This window comes from Thermothelomyces heterothallicus, assembly GCF_042370625.1.
Source record: "Thermothelomyces heterothallicus CBS 202.75 unplaced genomic scaffold P884_scaffold_8, whole genome shotgun sequence".
Lineage (NCBI taxonomy): Eukaryota > Fungi > Ascomycota > Sordariomycetes > Sordariales > Chaetomiaceae > Thermothelomyces > Thermothelomyces heterothallicus.
In genome coordinates, this window is record NW_027192569.1 from 1,008,227 (window position 1) to 1,032,701 (window position 24,475).

A 24,475-nucleotide genomic window follows, 5' to 3' on the forward strand; every position below is an offset into this window, starting at 1 on the left:
GCGCCATGACTAAGTACGGCATTGCGGCTTATACGGACCAATGTCCTTTGACTGGCGATGCACACCGCCACGACCAACAAGCTAGCCCCCCGATGTTAAGCAGCGTCGCGCGAGACACATATCTCGATGTTGTGCTCCTCGCGACGGCCGCCCTTTCTGGCGGCCTCGGCCGGCCTCCAACCCGGTCTCTGTCCTGTCTCGAACCTGGTCTCGATCCCCAGATCGACCATCCGAAACCGTTGTATAATATAATCGGCCTTTCACAGACCCCAATATCGGAGCCTTCTACACCGGATTGTGCCCTGACCAGCAACCACCGCTGTCAGACAAGCGCCTCGAAATGTTCGCGCGACAGCAACCGACGGTCACGGCCGCGTGGCTGTCATCGCCGATGGCCTCGTTGAAGTGTCCGGGAACGACAATAAAAGCAGCCATGGCGGCGGGCTTGGGGAGCAGCCCCGTTCTATTCCACAGTCTTCACCTTGTACCATCCGCCAGCGTCCTGCCACAGGCCGTTCATGTACCGCAACCACCGGTCCACTCTTCGCCAACATCATCTCCGGACTCGCCTGAGCCTTATTCAGAAGAAGCCGACCCTCTGAGGATGGGCAACCTCTTCTCCAAGGAGAAGAAACGCTCTAAGCGTCGACCTGACGACTCTCCCCCTGAGAGATACTACGGCCGACAGCCTGGCCTTCAGTCGGGCTACAGGCCTGTCCCAGTCGATCCACGCAACAACAGGGCGCCACCCCGAAGCGGCCAGACTTCTTACCAAGTGAACCGAAACCTCCCAGCGCCCAATCAGCCATACAATTACCAACCTCTGAACGCGCGTCTACCGCCGAACCCACGCCAACAAGTAATAATACCCAACTCATATCGGCAAAACTGCTACCCATATGAACAACAAAGACCGCAGCAAGAGCGCACACCAAAGACCTGCTCATATTTCAGGCTCACGGAAATCACCTGCAAGGAATGCAAAAAGCGCAACGAGTCGTGCCCTTTTGCCGGCGATCTCGAAACAAGCCTGGTCGTACAGCGCGCCCGCATCAACACGGTCGGGTACGTTGGGCCCGCGGCCGACCTCAACCAGCGCATCGACAACAAGGAGCTCATTATTAGATCCCTCCCGGAGTGGGAGCTGGAGATCGATTTCTGCGGGCCCGTCCATCAGTTCCGCGCGGGAACCATCATGAACGTGCTAGAGACACATCTGAAGCCCCCGAATCTCTATTATTATGATCCAGAAGCAGAGGGGGGCAGGAGGAAGCAAAAGCCGACCCAACGGCTGTTCTCGGTCCCTGACCTGCTGCGTGACCTTAGCAGAAAGGGCGCCGAGTTCAAGTGTGTTTCGGAAAACGAGGTCCTGCTTGCTATCGCAGAACCTTATCGTCGCTGAGCAAACTTAGGCGTGCTGACCTGGCTTGTTGGGGGGGGGGCGGTTCCGTCACTTCTAGTTTCTCTCTGTCCTCCTTTTTTTTATCTTCTTTTCTTGTCTTTCTCCGTGACTTAGGGGTGAATCATGCGAGAGCCTTCCAGGGGAAAGCCCGCCGCATGTTGTGCTTGGGAGTTTCTGGCATTGTCTAATTATTTACGGAGCGATCAAGTCTGTTTAGTTACTACCCGGGCTTGTTGCATGGTTATGGGCGTTTTTGGGACTTGGTTTGATCTGATAGACTGGTCGGAGGGAGATTGGCATAAATTCCTGCATTGGCATTTCCTGGTTTCCATTCTAGAGGCTGTGACTCGACTGCTTTATGCATGGCGCCGTCAAAGTTAAGGGGTTGGGGGGAAGCAATGCAGATATCGAATGTAAGCCCTCACGAGGGGCCGGAGTATGAACAGTGATATGGTGAGAAATGGTATCACCTGGTGATTTTTCTAATAGTACGACGCTATGGCCGAACTCGGTGAGGCTGGTGCCATTGAGTTTTGAGCACTCCCAAACTCCTCCCCGAAATTGTCTGGGAAGCCAACTATCGGACCCGATTCAATCGCATCGAATCCGTCCACCTGAGCGAGCGAGCAGCCATGTCCAGATTATCCATTGGCAAACTTTGCCTCCAGGAAATGGGACGTTAGGGGTGACAGTATTGAAAGATCAATGTGAAACAACAGCGTACCGTGTGGTAGCCAAGGCCTGGGCTTGTAGCTAATACCTCCACTCACCTTCGGGGGATCCTCCATGCTGTTACACTGGCGCCGCGCGCATAGCCTGGGTATTTCATTAATAAAATCATTATCCGGAACATCTTCTTGATGATTTGAAGCATTAATTCAGGCTCAGGTGCAGAGAATTTGAGCACATATGCGAGGTTATACGCCCACAAATCGATCGCCCGCGCTTTTCTGAAGTCTTGATCATGGGTTTTGGCCTGCAACCCCGCTTCAACCCACAGAGAATCCGAGGTTCCAAAAGGAGGATCCGCCTAAGGGGAGGAGGTTCCGGAGGACTGCGGGGGGTTGACAAGAAGGAAAAGGGCACATACTCTAAGCCAAGAGGAAATGGAGAGTTCCTTCTGAGGATGGAATGTACTGTCCCAGATGTCACTCGCCTGCCCGGGGATGAGCCAGCCTCGCAGAGCGCGGATTGGGGTAGCATGGTATCTTTCCCTCGGTGTGGTCGACAATAAATGGCGGCTCGATTCCAACAGCATGCGCTCCATGGATCTCGCGAACCTCGCTGTTGATTTTGTCCTCCAGCAGCTTGCTAGTTGTCTGTACGCTCTCGGTGCGGCTGAGAAACACGATGACAACAGGCAGGTTGTTAATCTGGCCCGGAAGGTGCGCCGTGTTGGAGTCATAATCCCGGTGATTGATGTCGAAGACGATGTGTGTCCGCGGGCCCCATCTCTCCTCCACCAGGAACCTGGGGTCGCACTCGTCGTCAGGCTCGACCAGCCCGTTCTTCTTGACCAGACCCAGTGCAAGGTCCACGAGTGCCTGGGCCGATTGGCAGGCAAGAGACCAGAAACGGCTCTTGGGTGAGATGCTGACAAATATGCGCCTTGCGGTCATTGCGTTTTGTGATCGCGGACGGGAGTGTTGTGTTGGAGCCAAAAAGACCTGCTCTCTTCGAAATAAGCTGTTGGAACTACGAAGGTGGAAGAATACGAAGATATTGGCAAATAGAACTGAATGCAAATTGAGGGCGTTTAAAGTGGTTCAATTGACCGAGTTCTGTTCAACAACTTGTTGAAGTTGTTGAACGGTGGAAGAACGGCCGAGTTAGGCGACATGACGTTGTTGAAAAACAGGGGTTCGGATATGCAGCTCTGAACAGGGATCTGCGAAGCCACCCGGGCATGCAGGACAGTGCAATTACGACTGCCAACTGCTGTCGCTGCATATAACACCTGTAGAACTTCCAGGCCCCAACTTCCGCATCTTCCATCTCTCATGTCTCTCCTCCTCTTAGTTCCATCAAGGTCAATCTTTGATCGCAGCGTTGCGATTCTAACATGCCTCACAGGGTCACCGTTGACACCATGGCTGAAGCTAAGACCACCTCCCTGCCCAACCGCGACTTGCCGCAGCTAAACAATCCGCGGGCTCCTCAAGTGGCGCGAGTCCCTGAAAATCACCGAGTCTATCAACGCGAAGGTGGACAACCTGGAAGCAGCCATCGCCCACACTGAGGCCGCCCGCCAAGACCAGGACGACCAGAATGTACGTCAACCCAAGGGTTCCAATGCTTGAGGGGCGCCACAGGCATGTGGGCGGCAGGTCGGGTGTACGAAAACGCCTGTCAACATCAACAACGGCGATGAGATTACAGTCCTTGCCTGAGGACTGCAAGCTCATCCGTTCTGATCAGTGGTGGATCTAGGAGTTGCGCCTTTTGAGATCTACCTGTGCCTGGACGCCGGGGGGGGTGGGGGGCCTTGACGTCGTTCTTGCGAGCTCTGCGCTTTTCCTGGCGTCGGGTTAGGTCGTCCGTATGGGAGGGCAATCTTTCTGTAGAGGCATGCTATGTAATAGGGGATACAGAATGGTGCCATCACCGCCGCTGTTGTGACATGTTCACATTGCGTTCGTTTCTCAAGATCAAACCTAACAACTTGATTCTCAAAACGGGTTACACTGGGAGAGGGACCAGCAGGAGCATCGCCGATGAGAGGAGAGTCGGCGCCGGGAGGTGTTTCGTGGGCCGGGAGACTGCGGCGGCGGCGGCGGCGTAGCCCTCGATCGTGGTCGAGATGCGGGATCTGCACCACTCTGGACTCGGGGATATCGATACACTTACAACGCAAATGGTGATAACCATCCTCATGGAACACACGTCTATACGGTGAGCGGCTAGGGTTGGAGGAGGTCGTGGCCGGGTATCAGGCGCGAGCGGACGCAGGGAAGGTGGTCACGTCGGCGCCGTGGCTGGAGAGGGTGGACTTGCTGCAGGGCGGGATCGCGAACGGGCGGATGCGGGAGCTGTTGGGGGATGAGGGGCGGCTGACTTTGTGGTGCCCAAGTGGCGGCCGATGAGTTGGTGGAGAGGGCGGGCAGGGAGAGGCCTGGGTGGGTGGTCAAGTATTCGGTGAGGAATGGGGACCATGGGTTTGATGCGGTCAATACGGTGGAGGAGGATTGGTTGAGGGACGGAGTGAAGTTCTTCAAGGGGTACTGGCTTGGAGATAATTAGCGGGTGGGAATGAAACTTGTTGACCAATTTCTTTGGATGTGACTGGGCTGTGACTATCCGGTGTCCGTTTGTCGTGCTGAATTGTGTGATTGACCGGGAGCTCTAATAACCAATCGTTGATGGGAGATGGCCTCCGCGGAGCTTATCGAGCAGCTTGGAAGTATTCCGTAGCTGGAGCTAAATGACCCTCCCTGGAAGCCGCTGGCTGGGAGTGGCAAAACCAGTAGGTGCCTTCCTGCACCCTTCGCCCTCAGCTACCTGACTTCCACCCCGCACGAAACTGCGGAAACCCCGCTCTGGCGAGGATCTCTTTCCTCGTTCGCATCATCGTCATTCCTCGGCAGTCATTCCTTGGCACTCTTTCATCATGGGTCGCGTTTGTGCCGACTGCGGGCGCGACCTTCCCCAGACCTCCTACACCTCCAACCAGTGGTCCAAGGGTTTGGGGCTGTCGCGATGCGCCGGCTGTGTTCACGGCCATTCCTCCGACACTCCTGCTACCCAACAATCCGACAGCGGCCGGTACAATGACTCTGACAAGGCCAACTTCTCCCACGATGCTCTCAACAACCCTTTCGCATCGGGTGCCTTTCGTTGGGTTGCCAAGGGGGTTTACACCAGCGGCGCACGATCTGGCCAGGCCTGCGTTTTGAAATGGTTCAAGACGGGTGCTGTCTTCGAAGATGACTACTTTGCTCTGGACATCAAGGCAGTCGACAGAGCTCTGGAGATTGTGAACCGCTTCAACGAGCTGAATATCGTCAACAAGACCGTCAAGATCAACGTGCCCTCAGTGTGGGTCTCCGACAAGACGAGTTCCCGGGCTGGCCAGAAAGCATTGGTTGAGCCTTTCATTCAGAACTTCCGAAAGTTCAACAGCAACACTGGTTGGAAGGACGATTGGGGCGCGTGGCCGCAGGTCATGCAGGCGCTGAGCCGTAGGTGCAACCCAACACTGAACCCAAAACGGTCCGACTGATCGTACCTCCTTGTCAGACTTCAGCTACCACGTCTCGGGCGGAAACCATGTGCTCTGCGACCTGCAGGGCGGCATCTACCAGCACGAGCTTGTCTTATCCGACCCGGTGATCCTCTCTCGGACCGGCGACTACGGCGTCACCGATCTTGGCCGCGACGGCATCAGCTCCTTCTTCAGTCAGCACGACTGCAACCAGTACTGCCGCCCCAACTGGACGAAGCCCGCCAATCCGCAGCTGCACTTCAGGCCGGTCCCAGGTACGACCATGCTCCGCCGCACCGTGCCAACCGCCGTGTCCCGGCCCAGCGATACCCGTTACTATAGGAACTGGTAATGAGTGATGGAATGAGCAGTGGCGGATCACGTCCTTGGGGTACGCGGTTGGAGGATACAGAGGGGTGCTTTCTATTAGCTGCTAGCCTGGAGATGGAAGAGCAATGGCAACGATCCGCATCTCATGGAACCATGGGCATCTCCACAAAAGACACGCCCAAGTTACGTCCTAATTTAGGTAGAAATCACCACTTCCAACCCACTGGTTTCTCTTTTCATCTCCTGTCTTTCCCTCAAGCGGCCTCCTCAGCGCCTCTTCCTCATCACCCATCGCCGATGCCAACCCAAACCTCCATCCTCCAGCTTGCTCCCGACACTCACAATTACTATTCCGAGACAAGATAGAGACACACCACAGCAGACCCGCAGAATTTGTAGAACCCATTTCATGAAAAAATTTTAGCAGCACATTGAACTCCTTTAGTCAGACCAGCCCTTTGATGTATGTCAGAAGCGATAGAGCTTCTAAAGCACTAGCCACGCGCTTGCCATAGCATGTGAGGCGCTTAACCACATTGAACATCTCTTTTATCTACAAACATTACTCGTTTTGTCTCCTTTGTAGATAGTTTAACAATGTATTTTTCAATCCTTTAAGCTACCTACTAAAAACACTCTCTAAAGCTTACCAGAACTTACTATTACATTGTCACGAATGCAACCCGACCGCACCAGCGGCAAACCATAGAGGGCCTACACCATACACTGACAGGTATAACCCTGCTAGGCAGTAGATAGGGTCAGGATATAGCCAGAGGAATAGGCAGCCGATTCGGGGTATAAAATGTATCTATTAGGCCACTGATCCGGGGGGAAGGTTTTCCTCCCTAAGGATCAGTTTTCCTTATTACTAATAGGGTAACCTGCCGGCCTAAGAGCAATTAACCCCTACCTACCTATATAACTAGTTCGAACTCACTTAAAAGGCCCTATAATAGTACTACCTCCCTTAATAATTAACCTAAGCAGTAGGTAGCTCTAATAGTTTCTAATCCTTCCTACCCTTTATTAACTAAGATAGTACTATTACCTAGTCGTTTAATACCCTTAGTAGTAGAAGGAGAATCTTTAAGTTAGAGTAAGACTCTTTTAGCTTAGTATCGACTATAAAACCATTTTAAACCTCTATTATTAGACTAAGGTAGGAACCTCTTGGTATAACCAGAGGGGCATAGGTTACAGATTCGTTTTTCCGGTTCTAAACAAGTTATATATACACTAGATATAAATAGAAGATACCTATCTAGGAGGTGCTAAGGGAGAACAAGGACGATAGACAGTTTTTACAGAATAGATCAACAATAATAGTAATAGACTACTATTATAGCATTATTTATATAATAACAAGGTTCTTCTTTCACTTGTAAGTTTGGCTATCTTTTTCTACATAGGTAGACTTATTTATATCTACCTAGAGGGGCATCATTATCGCCATCCCCGCGTCTATCGTAACCACTATCTAGGAGGCTAGACTTGTCTACTATATCTATAAGTGCCTAGATACATTAGATACTTTAAGCTAATACTCCTCTCTATCTGACCAGACGGAGGTTTAGTCTTAGGGGTATATAACTACTACTAGGAGAGGCTAGTACTAGTTTATATTTTTAAAGGCTTAATTAGGGAAGAGCTTAGCTCTAGGTCTAAACTAGACTACTAGACCTCGAGAATAGTAGATAGTAATATTTATAATAGAGGAGTAAGGACACTTATATAGAGGTATATATAGTAAAGTTATTAGGAAACTAAGGAAGGCGAATATAGATACTAAGAGATCGGTATATCTAGTGGTAGGCTAGGAGGCTACTCTTGCCCTAATATAGTAATACTGCTAGTGGTAGTAGGAGAAGCGATAAAATGTTAAGACTAGGCGACTTTACTATCTATCTAGAAGGATAGAGATTTCGGAAAACCGATTAGTATACTTAGAGCTACTTAGAGTTAAGAAATAGGATTCTAGAGTTATAAGGACACTAGAGGAAAGTCTAGTAGCTATCTTAACCCTAGTTACCTTAGTACTAGCCCTTACTAATAGGACCATTTCTACCTATATATTACTATTCTTTAATAGGCTAGTATAGATCTCTCTTATTATCTTAGGATTACTAGTTATAGGGGCTAAGGTATTATAGAGTATTCTTTATTAGAAGGGTTAGGAATAGCTTTACTAGGTATACTTAGAAGGGTTAAAGATAGTAGATTAACTCTAGCTTTAGTTATAACTATAGTAAGAAGACTTAAAGGAAGGAAGGAGGACTTTCTAGATTAGCTATTTAGGGAGTAAAATTACCTTTAAGGAGGTAATTTAAATAGGAAGGTATAATTAAGGATAGTAACTACTATAACCTCTCTTCTTATTAGTTTAATAGATATTATAACCTGAAATACTACTTTTTACGCCTCTTATATCCAGATATACCGAAAACTCCTTAGGGAGAATGCCTTTAGAATTACTATAGTTAGTAGAGTCTAGAAACTTTACCTTCGATATAGAAGACTAGTATTATAGCTAAGTAGACATTATAGCAGATAGACTTACTAAAGTCATTTAGGTTATATTCCCTTTGCCTATAGATAAGGGATTACCTAGACTCTTCTCTAGTTATAATGCTACTAAGTACCTAGAGCGCTTTACGAAGGTATATAAGATCTTTAGAAGAGATAATATAGATAAGATCTCCTACTTTAAGTAGTAATATATAGACGACCTTTAAGAGATTCTAGATTAGTAGCTAGAGGTAAAGAAGAAGGATTAGGCTACGTTTAAGGCTATTATTAAGGAGCGCTAGAAGTAGAATAATTCCTAATAGGAGACTTCTACTCGGGAATTGGAGCGTCTTTTAGATTCCTAGTATATAGATTTGGCCAAGTCTATCTATAACTATCTAGAGTACGTCGATATCTTACTTACTAGGGTACCTAAGAAGAAGAAGGCGGTCTATTAGTTATCCATAGTTTAGAAGGTATAGGACCGGTTCCTACCTACTCTCTAGACTAGTCTTTAAGTCTATAAGAAAGGAGATATATAGATTAATAATATAGAATAGGAAGAGTTCTGTAACTTTATATAGGAGTGCCTATATAAGGGTATTAATGCTAGGTTAGTCTATTATAAACTAGATCTAAAGGGTAGAGAGGTAAAGCTATAGGTAAGCCTACTTATCGAGAAGGGCTCGATAGCTCCCTAGACTTAGGAAAGTTCTTTGGTACCCTTTATTTAGAGGGATAATACGTTTAATAAGATTGTTAATAGGCTTATAGACGTGTTATATAAGCTTTAGATTAATAGAGGGAAAGTTAGCTAAAGGGGCTCTAATAGAGCTAGGTATACCTATAACTAGATAAATGACCTAAGCGATAATGAAGTTAAAGAGATCTAGACCTTCCTATCTACTATATAAGAGTCTTAGTAAAGAAAGAAGAGCAGATATTAACTAGGTCTAACCTCTATAAGTCCTTAAGGGTACTATTACTATAGTAATTAGATATACTTTACCTATAGCTATCCTATCCTTATAGAGGATATCTATAATAGGCTTATCTACTAGCTTGGTTTTAAGTAGATATTAGGGAAGAGAGATCTAAGTCTCCTTAAGAGCTAGAAAGTTAAAATCCTTAGGGAAGATATAGCTACTACGGCTAATTAAGGAACTTAGTAATATATTATCTATACCTATACGTCTTTTTAGCTAGACTTTCCTAGCTAGGAGCTATATTAGAGATTTATAAAGGCTTACTAGAAGGAATATAATCAGGAGTACTATCTAGATTTAAACCTTATTATAAATACTACCTTCCTTTAATAAGCAAAAGGCCTATAGCTACTAGAAGTAGTTAGGACGTCTCTTAACCGCCTTACTAACTCTAAATAGTCCTCTTTAGAGTCTATTTATAACTATACTAAGGCTAGAGAAATCAACTTCTAGATAGATCGTAAGTAAGGAGGACGGATACTTATCTAGCGAGTAAACTAGATAGTATCTTAGAAGGATACCCCTAGCTTCTCTATAGACTATAAAGAGTTATCGGCAAGTATATCCCCTTCTAACTAGATAAGGATATAGACATTTGGTACTATCGAGTTAGAAATAGATAGTAAAGATATATCTAATGGTAAAGGGGAGGCTATAACAATAGTCTAAGGAGTACTACCCGTAAAGCGGCTTTTTATAGAAATAGAGGACAAACCTATATAGGACACTATCTAACCAAAGGAAGGGAGTAAGTATAAGACTATCCTAATAGCGAAGAGGAATTTAGGAGTGCTACCGTCGGAAGGGCTGCTAAAGTCTAACCCTATTAGCTAAGGGGGTATATTAGCCGCTAAAGGGGTAAGTTAGCCTATAAGTAGGGATATTATCCCTCTAGTTAGATAGAAATGAGCTATCTAGTTTAAGGAGAAAGCGAAATCGAACTAGGAGAATATAGCTAATAATATAGTAATACTAGTTAATAAAGCTCTATAAGCTAAGACCCTTACTATTGATAAGGTACTTAGAGTCTCTCTAGCGTTTAGAAATGCCCTAATCGCTTTTCTAAAATAAGACTATAAGAATCTATAGGAGGTTATTAAGTATAAAGGCTTGGCTGTCCCTTACCTAGATAATCTAATAGTAACGAAGCTAATAAGGAATAAGTATCTATAGGAGGTTAAGACTAATCTTAGCTATCTAGATAGATAGAGTAGTAATAAGGGGGAAGAGTCTATAATTACGGTTCTAGCATTTCTAGGGGTTACTAGTAATAGCTAGTAGGCGGTAGCTACTAATAGATTCTAGAGCAAATACCTTACTAGATGGCAAGACTAGCTAGACTCGGAGGAGATCGAAACTAGCTTTAAGGTACTAATTTATACGCTTTTGGCTAGCTAGAAGATCTAGATAGGTATACTTATATAGATATATACCCTACTAACACTATATTATAACTTTAAGGACCCTAGGGGTAAGAAGGTACTTACCCTTATCGATACTGGATCTAAATATAATATAATTACCCTTAGCCTAGCTTAGAAATACTATCTCCCTATCTAGTCAATAGTAATGATTTTAAGGGGCTTCTATAATAGTAGGCTATTTACTAGGGAAACTATCGGTATAATTATTCTAGGAGCGATCTTAATCTAGGAGTATTTCTTTATCTTAGATAGGGATACTAGTAGCTATTAAATCTTACTAGGTATACCGTTTATCCGTAATATAAGTCTAACATTTAGCTATAATACTAGCTATCTAGTTATAGTAAACATTATTATTAGGGATAAATTAATTAGGGTATCGGTTATCTTAGATACTATAGCCTATATAATATTTAAAAGAAAATATTAACTCCTAAGGGAGGAGTTTTAGGGCCTAGTAATAATTATTACTACTACCCTAGCCTTTACTAATATTTAGGATAGTAAAATTCTACTTAGATTTCTTAATGATTAGGCTAAAGAAGCTATTTTTAATATAGTACTAAGGATTTCCTACTTACCTCTTATCGATATACTTACTAAGATTTTAATATTATATCTTACTAGATAGGATACCTTAATATAAGTATACTAGAAAACGGAGACTAAAATGGAGGACACTAGCTATCTAGATAGATAGAAAGGGCTTAGGAAACTTACGTTAGACGTTAGGAAAGGCCTATAAGAAGTATAGACATTTACTATACGAAAATCCGTAGCTAGGAAAGTTTATCCTATAGATACGGCTATTAGTGATAGCTTAGTGCCCGATGGTAACCCTAATTAGAGGGAATGACGCCTAGAAGAAGCTACTAAGAAGATAAAGTTCGAGTTAGAGTAGGATAGCCTTATTATACTATAGTTTTTAGACTTAAAGCCTAGAACTAGGCTAATAGATAAGCGTCTTAAGAAGATTCTTATAGCTATAGATAGTTTTCTGTCTAACTAGGAGAAGAAACTCTTTATATATATCCTATGGAACCGGGAAGTAGCTCTAGTATAGGATTTTACTAAATATAGATAGATTTACCCTAATATTATTCCTCCTTAGGTTATCTAGACCATTCCCTATATAATATAGTAATTAAAGAGTATTCCTATCCTAAAGCCGTTAATACCGAAGGTTATCGAACTCCTAAAGTAGAGAATTTAGTATAGGATTATTAAGCCTAGCTATAGGAGCTACTAGAATAACTAGTTCCTAGTGCTTAAGGAGGATAATAGTCTTAGGTTAATTAATAATACCTAGAAGGCTAACGCTATAACTATATAGGATACATTTATACTACCGGCTATAGAGGAATTTAGTAAAGACTTTAAGGGTTATAAGATTATCTCCCTCTTAGATCTCTTCTCTAGATATGACCAAGTTAGCCTAGATAAGCGAAGTAAGGACCTTACTACCTTCTAGACGCCTATTAGCCTCTTTAGGATATATACTCTCCCTATAGGTGGAACGAACTTAGTAGCCTAATTTTAAAGAGCAATGACTAGGATTTTCTGGAACCTGATTCTAGATATCTACCGTGTTTACCTTAATAATATCTATATAAAAGGCCTGTAGTTAGACTATAGAAGGGAAGAAGTAGCCCCTAGGTTATAGAAGTTTATAGTTAAATACCTCTAGAATATAGATATAGTTCTCCTAAACGTTAAACTTACTAGAGCTACTATTATAGTTAGAAAGTCCTAATAGTGCTAATTGTAAGCGGTTTTACTTGGCTACCTCTATATACCCGAAGGGCGTCTTCCTAATAATACTAAAATTGCGAAAATCCTAGAGTAGACTTCTTATTCAGATTTAAAGGATATCTATACCTTCCTTAGGATCATTAGCTATTACTAGATCTAGATAGAGTACTTTACTACTATTATATAGCCCCTTTATAACCTAATGAAGAAGAATGCCTATTAGGAATAGGGGCCTGCTTAATAGGAAGCTATAAGAGAACTTTAAAGGCAGATAACTACTGCCCTAGTCCTTATACCACTTGTTTTCGATAACCCTAGATATAGTTAGATATACCTAATGACCGACGTTAGTCTATTTGGCTAGGGAGGGGTTATTAAATAAGTTAGCCCTGATAAGAAGAGGTACCTATGCTATTTTAAAAGTAAGATTTAGTCTAAAGCTAAGAAATAGTATAATCTAATCAAATAGGAGCTTCGGGGACTACTTTTCCTATTAAAATACTTTAGGTACTATCTCTTTAACGTTTACTTCATTATAGAAATAGATACTCTTATCCTGGTTTATTAGCTAAATAGTATAGCTAGTAATATCCTAGGAGCCTTAATAATATAGTAGATTATATAGATTTAGCTATTTGACTTTAAGGTTAAATATATCCTAGGTTCTAAGAATATAATAGCTAATAGCCTTTTATAGAAGCCTCCTAGTCCCTCTAATTAGAGGGAGAAAGCAAACGAGGAAGATATTAACGATTAGGTTAATACGTAAATCTATACTAATTATATTAGTAATCCTCCTAAGCCTATAGACCTAAACCTTAAAGATAGGTACTCTAACTACTCTAGAGCGATTATACGGTACTTGGCTACTCTAGAAGAACCTATAGCTATCTAACTATACTAGTAATAATGTTTATTTAAGAAAGAAGCGCTTAAATACTTTATAGATAAGGGATATCTATTCCTATACCCTATGAATAATAGCTAGAACCTTCGCTATATAGTAGATACCCTAGAGGAAAGAAGAAGAATCTTCTAGTTCTACTATAATAAGATAAGCTATAAAGGCAAAGAAGTAACTTACCAAAGGGTTATTAACTACTATTATTAGAAGGGAATATATGCTAACGTAGTAGAGTAGATTTATACCTGCCTAGAATATTAGGTATAGGATACCTAAAGATTTAAAGAGGTATATTTATGTTCGTAACCTTCTCTAATTCCTTTCGTAAAATGGTACCTAGATATCTAATTTATACCCTCTGACTAGAGGGGGAAGCCCTATTTCCTTCTCAAGGCATGTAATGATCTCTTAGGATTTATAGAAGTAGAGATCCTACCTAATAAGTCGGCCAAAGTGGTTAAGAACTTTATTAACTAAAATATTCTCCTCTACTAGGGACTCCTAGTAGTTATAATCATTAATAGGGGATCTAAATTCAAAGGGGAAGTAAAGGCTATTCTAGAAGAGTTAAGAGTAAAACGCGTAGTTATTTCTCCCCATAATTCTAGAGCTAATGGTATTAGTAAAGTAAGGTATATACCTATTATAGCTACCCTAGTAAAGATAATTATAAGAATTAGAAAGAACTAGTGGTAGCTTCTTCCCTATATTCTATATATTAACCAAACTACTATTTGAAATAGCTATAGCTGTTTACCCTTTAACCTTATCTATAACTATAACCCTATTAGTCCGATCAAAAACGATATCCTAACCTAGTAAATCCTTTACTAGGACTCTATAGCTATCCGACTAGATAAGGAAGATTAATAGGAAGCCTACTTATAGCTACTAAAGCTCTATACTAAAGTGCTACTAGATATAGAATTCGACCTAGAAATTACTACCAAAAAAGTTATAGAGGTAAGATACTAAATAGCTAAGCGCTAGAATAAAGCTTATAGTCGAAAATTCAGAGCCGAAAATGCCTAAGTTAAGGTTAGGGATCTTATCCTAGTATATAATAATATCTAGTAGATTGATATAAGCTCGTTTTGAAAACTTTAATACCAGTAGTATAGTCCTTATTACGTTTAGGAGGTTAGAAGCCGAAATACCTACCTCCTAGAGACTCTTAACAGTATAACTATAGGGATATTATACGCTACGAACTATATTAAGAAGTTCTTTAAGCGGGATAGAGTTTAGCTCGAAGCTGACAGATCTGATAGTTTCCTAGTTAGCTAAGGGCCTTAGACTTACAAGATAAGATCTTTGCTACTAGAAGTACTCGAAGAAATAGTAGTAGAAGAGGAGGTACCTAGATAAGCTAGTTAACTATAGCCAAGTAAACGAATTACTAGATCGAAAGCCTATAAGTAGTGATAGTAATAGTAGGAGCTTATAGTTAAACTAACTAGAAGGAGACTACCTAGATTCTAATATTTTGGTTAATAGAAAACGCGAAAAATAGGCCTTTAAACTTTACTTCTAGTTACTTATTACTACCTAAGCCCTTAAAATTCCCCTCCCTATTATATAAATATCTATTACCTTATTGTACCCCTTAAATATCTACCTTTATCCTATACCTACCCCGATTATATATAGCCTATTAATTCTTAATAGCCTCTTCTAAATCCGTTAAAATCTATATACCCTTCTTCTATATAGTAAGCTAGACATTCTTTGGCTAACCATTTAGGTTAAATTTAGCCTGCCCTAGGAGCCAAGGGTTAGGATCTTAGAAGCTATTATCTACTATATCTTCCTAAGAATACTTTTTATTAGTCTAGTAGTAGTTTCTATATCGTCTATCTAGAAGGGGACCTATAGAAATATAGCTATAGAATAACTATATAGTATAGATCGTTATAAGTTTCTTATTATTAGGAGGAGTAACCTTAGTAGTCAACCTTTGGTATAATTACTTATAGGCCTAGTATAGCGCTAGATTCCTGTTCCCTAGTTAGCTCTCTATATAACTAGAAGGAGAAACCTATTCTTATATATCTCTAAATACCTAAATGAATAGGCTAAGGACTTGAGCCTAGTAAGTAACTATAGTATAAATCTACCGGCTAAATAGACTACTATCATTAATTTCTATAAATACTAGGTAGATTTGCTTTACTAGGGCTCCCTTTTAACAGCGAAAGAATTCTATATAGGAAGGAGCAAGCTTTAGGATTCTAAATAGCCTCTCTAGAGCGTCTAGGCTAGGGTTTAGTTCCTAATAAATATAGGGAACTAGCTATATCTTTAAGTGCTTAATAGTAAAGAATCTATAGTATAGAAGGAAAAGTTTATACTAATACTATATTAAGGCTACTTCTAGACTATCTAAGGATATAGAAGGATCTTCTAGGTAAGCTACTCTTACTACCTATATAAATTTAGGAGGTATAAGAAAATGGTTATCCTAGGTAGTTATCAAGTCTACTAGTCGGTTAGTTATTATAGGAAGAACTAGCTTAGTATCTTCGTTAACTTCTATATCTTCCTAGATAGAGGTTTTATATCTCTAGCGCTTAACTCTCTCGATTACTATAGTATTTAAACTTGCTTATAGGAGCTTATAGCAAGTTTAAAGGGGAAGTAATATGAGAGAAGGGTACTAGCCGTCTAGGTAGAGGAAGATTAATATAGATAAGGAGTAGGTTAGAGGATTAGAAAGGTAAAAGAAGTTAGGGAGAGAAGAGGGCTACTTATCCTTTAATGCCTACCTACCTTAGAGTTCTAGAGCTATAGATTCCTATATAAAGAAGGTATACTTAGGCTAGAATAACCTACTATACAATAGGTTATACCTCTTTATTATTACTAGATAAAAAGTAATTTAGGGTTATACCCTAGAGTTATAATAAAGAACGACCTAGTTATACAAGGGCTAACTAGGCAACTACTTCGGATAGCCCTAGAAATAGCGAAACCGGGTTAGAATAATTAGATAGAGAAGGAATTAGGGAGGAACCTAGAGGTCTATAAATACCTTTAACTTAAACCCCCTCTCCCTCCTTTAATTTCTAACTAATAACTAACTACTTTACAAATCGGCTACTTATAAAACTATTAAATAAAATGTTATCTACGTCTAGTTAGAAGGCTAGAAGCCGATAGGTAAGTATCCTACTAAGCGATTCTTTTCCAAATATTAGTAGTCTAGGTTTTAAGCGACTTTATATAAATCTTCTAACGTTAAATACCTTTGGCAATAATATTAGAGACTTAGAGCGCTAAAGAAGAGAAGGATCGGTGCCTCTCTATCCGACTAGAGGGCCAAACTAGCTAAATACTAGCCTGCCTTTACTATTCCTAGGGGAGGACCTTAAAACATTAAGATAGTTCCTATAGTACCTCCTTATAAGCTAGACTCTAGGACTAGAGGCTAGAAACTACCCTAGACCTAATAATTCTAATAAGCTTTTTAAAGAGCTATATAAGGGGCCTATTCTTTACTTAAGTAGGGTATTATAATAGAGGCCTAACTAGATTATAAGCCCTAGTTTATTAGTAAATAAGTAGATTATTAGCTACCTCTTCCCTTTATATATAGGATTATATAGCTAGGGGGAGATATACTTTAATATATCCTAATATAATATTATAGTAAGCCTCTATAATATTAAAGGGCTTATATCAAGAAGGGAATACCTAAATAGCTTTAACCTTCTAAACCTTCTCTACTATATACTAGTAGCTTATAAGCTATATATATATATCTTCCTAGATACTATAATCGACTAGCAGCCTAAGTAGGTAGCTCTACCCCTAAAGAAGTAAAAGGAGGCTATAGGTAAACACTTTTAGGTCCTTATCTACTACCTATAGGAGTTATACTAGGTAGTAGCTATATATAACTAGATAAAGTACTATATTTATTATATAGATTTATACCTCTCTAATAAGTAAGCTTATAAAGATCTATATAAAGACTTATAAGATAAGGTTATCTACCTAAGCTCCCTTTTCCCTCTACCTAAGGACACCCAAGTCTAGGCTACGGTATAAGTAATATTAAGATAGTAAGGATAGTAGGAATATAGGATCTAGGTTGCTAAATTCTATCGGTTCTATTTTTAGGAGATACGCTAGAAGGATAAGGCCTATTTTAAGCTCCCCTAGCAGAAGGGCCGTCTATATATAGGGCTAAAGATAATAGCTACTAAGAATAAGATACTAATACTCTAGCTTAGCATGATCTAGATAGCTCTAGGCTATTAGCCTGATGATCCTTTATACGTAGAAAAGCTAAAGACTTTATAGGGTAATGTTAATCCCTACTAGCTACCTAGATAGCTAGTAAACGATAAGTAGTAGAAGCTACCTATCTAATAGCTATAGCCAGCCCCTAGATATATAAAATCGGTTATCTCTATCTAGATAGAGGAAGAAGATAATCCCCTACCTATATAATAGTAGGTAAAGGTTAAAAAGGATACCTAAGTTCCCTTAGATATAGCTATCTAATAGTTCCTTAGTAAAGCGCCTAAAGGACTTAAACTAGCTTAGCTCTTATAATAGGCGCTTAAGTACCCTTATAAACTAAAGATAGATATCTACTAATAAGTAGTAATATAGGTAGAGGAGTAAATTATAGCTATTAATATATAAGGATAGATATAAGCCTTAGGTTCCTAGTAATAGTAGTAGAAGTAGCTATAGGCTAAGTAAAGGTCTTTAACTATATAATAGCTATCTAGTTAGACTAAGATAAGTATATTAGCGCGGGCTAGATCGCCCTAGACTATTAAGAAAGGGCTAGGCGTATTAGTATCGCCCTAAAGATAACCTTGCTAAATAGATATAGCCCCTTCTCTTTAAATAGTCTAGGCCGGAGGACCTTAAACTAGCGCCTAAATACCTGCCCTAGTTTATAGGCTAGGACGAGCTAGAGGCCGAGACTAAAGCCTGGTAGAGGCGTCGGTAGTCTAAGAAGCGACCGTCGCCCGAGGGGGATAGTAGAGCTAAGAGAGCGAGATAGTAAGAGGCTAAAAAGGAGGGCGTTTAAATGTCGAATTCGCTAGTAGGAGCCTTAGAGCGAATTCGAAGGGGAAGTATAGACTAGGGTAGGAACCTCTTAATATAATTAGAGGGGTATAGGTTATAGATTTGTTTTTCTGGTTCTAAATAAGTTATATATATACTAGATATAAATAGGGGGTGCCTATTTAGGAGGTGTTAGGGGAGAATAAAGACGATAGATAGTTTTTATAGAATAGATTAATAATAATAGTAATAGACTACTATTATAGTATTATTTATATAATAGTAAGGTTCTTCTTTTACTTGTAAGTTTAGCTATCTTTTTCTATATAGATAGACTTATTTATATCTGCCTAGAGGGGTATCGTTATTACCGTCCCTACGTCTATCGTAACTGCTATCTAGGAGGCTAGACTTGTCTACTATATCTACGAGTGCCTAGATATACTAGATACTTTGAGCTAATACTCCTCTCTATCTAACTAGATAGAGGTTTAGTCTTAGGGGTATATAACTACTACTAGGAGAGGCTAGTACTAGTTTAATATAGTATTGCTCAGAAGGTATTAGAATTCTTTCCTAAACCCTTCCTACTATATATAGACTATAGGTACCTTAGTACTAAGGTAGGAATGTTTCTTCTAGTAGTTTTCCTATATATATTTGTCTTTTCTATAGTTTGTATATATAAACTAATACTCTAGGTTCTATATATTGTAGCTAAGTTACTAGTCATTGAAATACTTAGTATAGCTATCAGGTCTATTATATATTATAGGCTATCCTCCTTTAATGGTTTCTATAATATATTAGAGTTCCCTTATCTTGTCCCTTATCTTATCACTCTACTAGGCAAGTCAAGTCAAATGTCTATCCCGTTTACATAGTTCTATATTAAGCCGGAAAACTTCATTATAGTACCATTCGATTCGTTCCTAGAGGAATAGAACATTAGGTCTAGGTCTTTCGATTTCTTAGGTATCGGTTATCCACGATCTATCCTACCTCCATATAACTATAAAACCCTATTATCTCAAGGCTAGGAGAATCGAAATCGGTGGTATATACTCTCCTACTATATCCTATTTAGCAATACCTGTTTCTAGATCTATAGTAACTAGCTTAAAGTATAGCGTCTATTCGTCTTCGCTATTATTGTTATATTTAAGACTATCTGTGTTATTATCCCTGTTTTTATAGCTTGTAGCTACTATTTTAACGATATCCTTAGTTTCGTCAATAACCGTAGTTTCCTTTCCTAGGACTGGTTTCTAGTCTCTCTTTAGGCTTCGGCATTCCTACTTATAGTATCCTTTCTTTCTATAGTTATAGTAGGTAACGTTAATCTTATCTTTAATCGTCTTCTTCTTATCCTACTTTTATACTATATCTATATCTATAGCTCTAGGATACGTCCTATACAAGGTACTAATATACGCTTGCCTTTTTTTATCGTTAGCCTTGACTATAGTTCCGCTTACTTGACCTTATTTCTACTACTCCTATATATGGAGTTAATCGTTAATTCTAATAGCCTATATAATATATTTATCTAGAGTTTTAGGCCGATCGTACTTATATAGCTTATCCTTAACCTTTTCCTTTAAGCCGTTATAGAACAATTACATTAATACCTCGTTATTAAGCTAAGACTTAAGTATATCCTATCTAAACTATATAGTATAGGAGGCTGCTAACTTAGTCTACCAGAGATTAGTAAGCCTTTCTTATACGTAGATCTTCTTGTCTTTATCGCTAAAAACCTTCCGAAGTTCTTCTTTAAAACGGTTATAAGATCAAAAGACTACCTATATAAACACGTCTTAGTCGTCCTCGTCTTCCTCTATAAGATAGTCGTTCTATATAGGTTTAAACTATCTAAGTGCCTTACCCTCTAGTCTTATAGCTATATAGAGAACTTTAGCCTTATCGTCCGGAAACTCGTTGTCATTAAGCCGGAAATAGGACCAAAGGTTTATTAGGAATCCTATAAGGTCCTCCTTAGTACTTCTATATTTACTAGGTAGTTCGATCTTGATATAGCTTACTTTCGTACTCTTAAGCGCCTTAATTTTGGCGTAGGCCTCATTAACAAATTTCTACGAGTGCTTTTCGCCATTTTCGAGTTCCTTGATTCGAGCTTAAGTAACCTTATCTCTCTAATCTAATTCCTAGATTCGCTACTAGAGTTAACCAAGCTAGGCAAGCAGCTATTCGGCCGTAATGTTAGTAGCTATATCGATATCAAGGTCGAAGTTACCTTCGTCCTAAACTATAATAGAACAAAGGGAGTAATAGTAATATATAACGAACCTAACTTAGACTTCTTCTAAAAGGGTTTAGACAAAGGTAGGTAAAGCGGGACAAGTATATAGGTCGTCTAAGGGATTTGGTAAAGCTAAAGGGTTTATAACAATAGAGTTACCTCTTATAGTAGTATAATACTATTAGGAGTACTATAATTATAATTACTATTACTAGTGAACTCCTAGAGTCTACTATAACGAGCGACTATCTATATATATATATAACCCTAGTGATTACTCCTGATCATGGTGATTGTAAGTGAGCGTGTAGTGGTGATTACCCGGATCACTAGTAAACGTAGTAATTATAATGCTTCCTATGCTATAATTAGTTCTTCTGTCCCTTTGGCTTGATTGGCCTATCTATATCGGTGGCCTAGGCGGTATCTATATATATATTTCTATAATAATTCCTTATTAGTATTATTACGATTATTACTACTAGTCCTATCTAATATATTATTAATATTAAATATAGCTACTTTCTTTAACCTCTTTTCGGCTCTAAGTTCCTCTAAAAGAGCTTCCTATTTTTTAGAGGTATAGAGGAGGTATTAGTTAATGGTATCTATCTTATATAGCTTAGGGTAGAGCTTATAGAGTAAAGGAGTCATTACTAACTAGAGTCTAGTTAAGAGCTAGTAGTTTGTCTTATCTTCCTAGACTTAGGTATAGTAGAAGAGGTCTATAGCAAATTTATAGATAGATTTACCTAAGGCTAGGTTATCTTCGATATAACTATTCTAAACTAGTTATTGACTTACTTAGTTAAACTAGATACTAAATTGTTCTTTAATCCTTTAGAGCTATATCTCTATACTTAGATATAAGGTCTCCTTTTCGGTTAGTAATAATTATTATTTATACTACTATAAGGCTAACCTATAGAATAATACCTATAGGTCATTTTATAAGAGAAGCTCCTTAGAGATATTTCTTCTAACTATATTATAGATATATTTAATCTAGAGATTAGTATTAGTATAGTAATAGATCTTTTTATAATAGAAGATTAACTAGCTATTAATAATCTTTTAGTTAGTATCTAGCTAAAGTAGACCTATATCTATAATCTTCTAGGCTTAATCTATTATAGGTTATAACATTATATATACTAGCTATAGCTAAGGGGAAGTAATATCTACTTAGTTAATTATAGCATTCTAAAGAAGTCTAATCATTACCCTCTAAAGTAATCTTATAATTGCCTCCTCTATTAGGTCTAATAGTAAGAGGGGTATATATCCCCTTATAAGGGTATCCCCTACTAGTATTAGTATTATTATTAGTAATCCTTCTATTAGTTAGACCATTAGCTAGAGATTTCATAATAACTCCTACTAGAGTTCTTCCCTTTCTAGAAGTTCCCTTAGTATATTAGTTATAATTATAGACTAAGTAGCCTTAATAGGTCTACTTGATATCTAATTACCCTATCTGCTTAGACCTACTAGGTTTAGCTTAGGCCTTAGGGTCTCTAATAGATCTAATAGGCCTATAGGTAAAGTTATCCTTCGTAGGGCAGTTTCTAGTAGTATAGCAAATTATTAAACTAGGTCTTCGGGACTTAGCGTTTTCAGGGTCTCTAAAGGTCCCCTATATTAGCTTTCCTCCTAAACTTGTACTTTAGGTATAGTTCTTGCTTCCGTCGGTAATAGTAGAATAAGAGCTTCGTTCGAGAGCTAGGGAAAGAGTCTTATAAAGTATTTAACGAGTCCTCTTAGGGTATAGTTATCAAGAGTCTATGATTCTAGGTAATCCTTGTCTATTAGGCGGTCGTAAAGGTCCTAGGTATACGCTAAGTAGCTATTAGCCTCCTCAAGAGATATTACTAGCTTAAGGAGTTAAAGGTCTATTAGAAAGAGCTTCTAAATCTAATATTGGTAGGCGTTTCTAATGACGAAGCGGTAGATCTAATATACTTACTATAGTTTAGGCTCGTTTATCGGTTCTTAATAGTATTATTATTACTGTTATTTTTAACCATTTAGGTGTCTGCTTAGAGTAGAAGGGTATAGTCGCTTAACTTAGGCAAATAGTCTCCTATAGCGTTCAAATGCAAATAGTAATGAAGATTGTAGCTTCGAACTAGTAGTAGGTACCACTTGCTATAGCTTGATAGCTATAAATGGCTATAGCTTAGATTGGTTATAAGATATAACATTATAGTAGTATTCGTACTATAGGCGGTACTCCTAGACTAACTAATATAGTCTATAGAAGTAATAATAAGATATATTAATTCTTCTAAGTGCTAGAGGCACTTAGGGATGCTATCTAAATATATATCTATAACCCCTAGCTTATTATCCCTATTGGTAGGTTAGTCGGATCTAACCTACTAACGGCTATATATTATAATACTAGTAGTTCCTTATTATAGATTAGGTAGTTAAGATATAGTCTATTAAGCTTTTTAGAGAAGAAGGCTATAGGGTATAGCTTCTCTTACTTGTGTTATTATCCTAACTATCCTTCGATGGCGTAGTCTGAAGCGTCTGTTTCGACCTCGAATGGTTTCTATAGATCAGGTAGTACTAATATAGGGTCTATAATAACAGCATTTCGAATATTAGTAAAGGCCTTCTTATATTTGTTTTCCTATTAAAATTCTATATTTTTCTTTATAAGTTTATATAATAGTCGAGCGGTTATACTAAAGTTCTAGATAAACATTCGGTAGAAGTTAACGAACCTAATATGTCCTTGTACTTCTATCGTAGTTATTAGTTCCGGCTATTCCTAGATAGCTTTGATCTTCGAGGGTTCCATTCGAATCTATCCTAGGGATATCTTATATCCTAGAAAGACTATCTTCCTAATATAGAATTCGCTCTTTTCTTTATTAACTAATAGCTTATACTTATATAATATATCTAATACTACTCTAATATATTTCTAGTACTTATCTATTATCTTAGAGAAGATAAGTACATTATCGAGATAGTATATTATAAATTTATTAAGAAAGGGTTAGATTGTATAATTAATTAGTACTTAGAACGTTACTAGTATATTTATAAGGCTAAATAGTATAATAAGGTATTTATAATGCCTATAAGGTATCCTAAAGGCTATCTTCTACTTATTACCTTCTTTGATCTAGATATAGTTATATATAGATAGTAAGTTAAGATATATAAAGTATTAGGCTCCTACTAACTAATCTCAGAGCTAAGAGATTAGTAGTAATAGGTATCAGTTCTTTATAGTCTATTTATTAAGTTGCTAGTAATTAATATATAACTATAGCTTTCTATCCTTCTTTGGTATAAATAGGATTAGGTATCCTATAAGCAATATCAATAGGTAGATATATCCTCTTCAAAGGTTCTCCTCTAAATATCGTTTTAGTTCTTCGTTCTAGGTCTAACTAGTATAGTAAATCTTAAAGAACTTTAATTATACTCCTTCCTTAAGTTTAATCTTATAGTCCTATAGGCTATACTCTAGTAGTCCTTTTAGATGCTTTGCTTCGAACGCCGGGTATCCTTTATACTCTTTAGGTATTTCTTTGACTTTATTATATTTCTCGGTCTTCTAATAGTATACGAACTTGGTTCTATCTATAGTGATACTAGCGATTTCTCCTATCTTAACCTACTATTCTAGTTATAGTGCTCTACATTTATCAATA

General features: G+C 39.2%; 3 protein-coding genes across 3 annotated transcripts; 2 read left to right on the plus strand and 1 right to left on the minus strand.

The window, feature by feature from the left end:
- Positions 1-436: 436 nt before the first annotated feature.
- On the plus strand, positions 437-1,722 carry P884DRAFT_258538 (uncharacterized protein). Its single transcript, XM_069441245.1, has one exon. The coding sequence runs from the start codon at positions 605-607 to the stop codon at positions 1,400-1,402; it is 798 nt and encodes a 265-aa protein (XP_069298619.1). The 5' UTR covers positions 437-604; the 3' UTR covers positions 1,403-1,722.
- A 563-nt stretch (positions 1,723-2,285) lies between these two features.
- Positions 2,286-3,171, minus strand: P884DRAFT_258539 (uncharacterized protein). The gene has a single exon (XM_069441246.1). It carries the CDS (start codon positions 3,019-3,021, stop codon positions 2,551-2,553), a length of 471 nt encoding a protein of 156 aa, XP_069298620.1. The 5' UTR covers positions 3,022-3,171; the 3' UTR covers positions 2,286-2,550.
- Positions 3,172-4,884: 1,713 nt separating this feature from the next.
- On the plus strand, positions 4,885-6,157 carry P884DRAFT_222158 (kinase-like domain-containing protein). Its single transcript, XM_069439513.1, has 2 exons — positions 4,885-5,580; positions 5,639-6,157. Exons 1-2 carry the CDS (start codon positions 5,010-5,012, stop codon positions 5,953-5,955), a joined length of 888 nt encoding a protein of 295 aa, XP_069298621.1. The 5' UTR covers positions 4,885-5,009; the 3' UTR covers positions 5,956-6,157.
- Positions 6,158-24,475: the final 18,318 nt, after the last annotated feature.

Coding starts and splice junctions, on each gene's coding strand:
- P884DRAFT_258539 (XM_069441246.1), bottom strand. CDS start 3,021: ATGACCGCAAGGCGCATATTTGTCAGCATCTCACCCAAGAGCCGTTTC.
- P884DRAFT_222158 (XM_069439513.1), top strand. CDS start 5,010: ATGGGTCGCGTTTGTGCCGACTGCGGGCGCGACCTTCCCCAGACCTCC. Junction 5,581..5,638: donor GGTCATGCAGGCGCTGAGCC/GTAGGTGCAACC, acceptor CCTCCTTGTCAG/ACTTCAGCTACCACGTCTCG.
- P884DRAFT_258538 (XM_069441245.1), top strand. CDS start 605: ATGGGCAACCTCTTCTCCAAGGAGAAGAAACGCTCTAAGCGTCGACCT.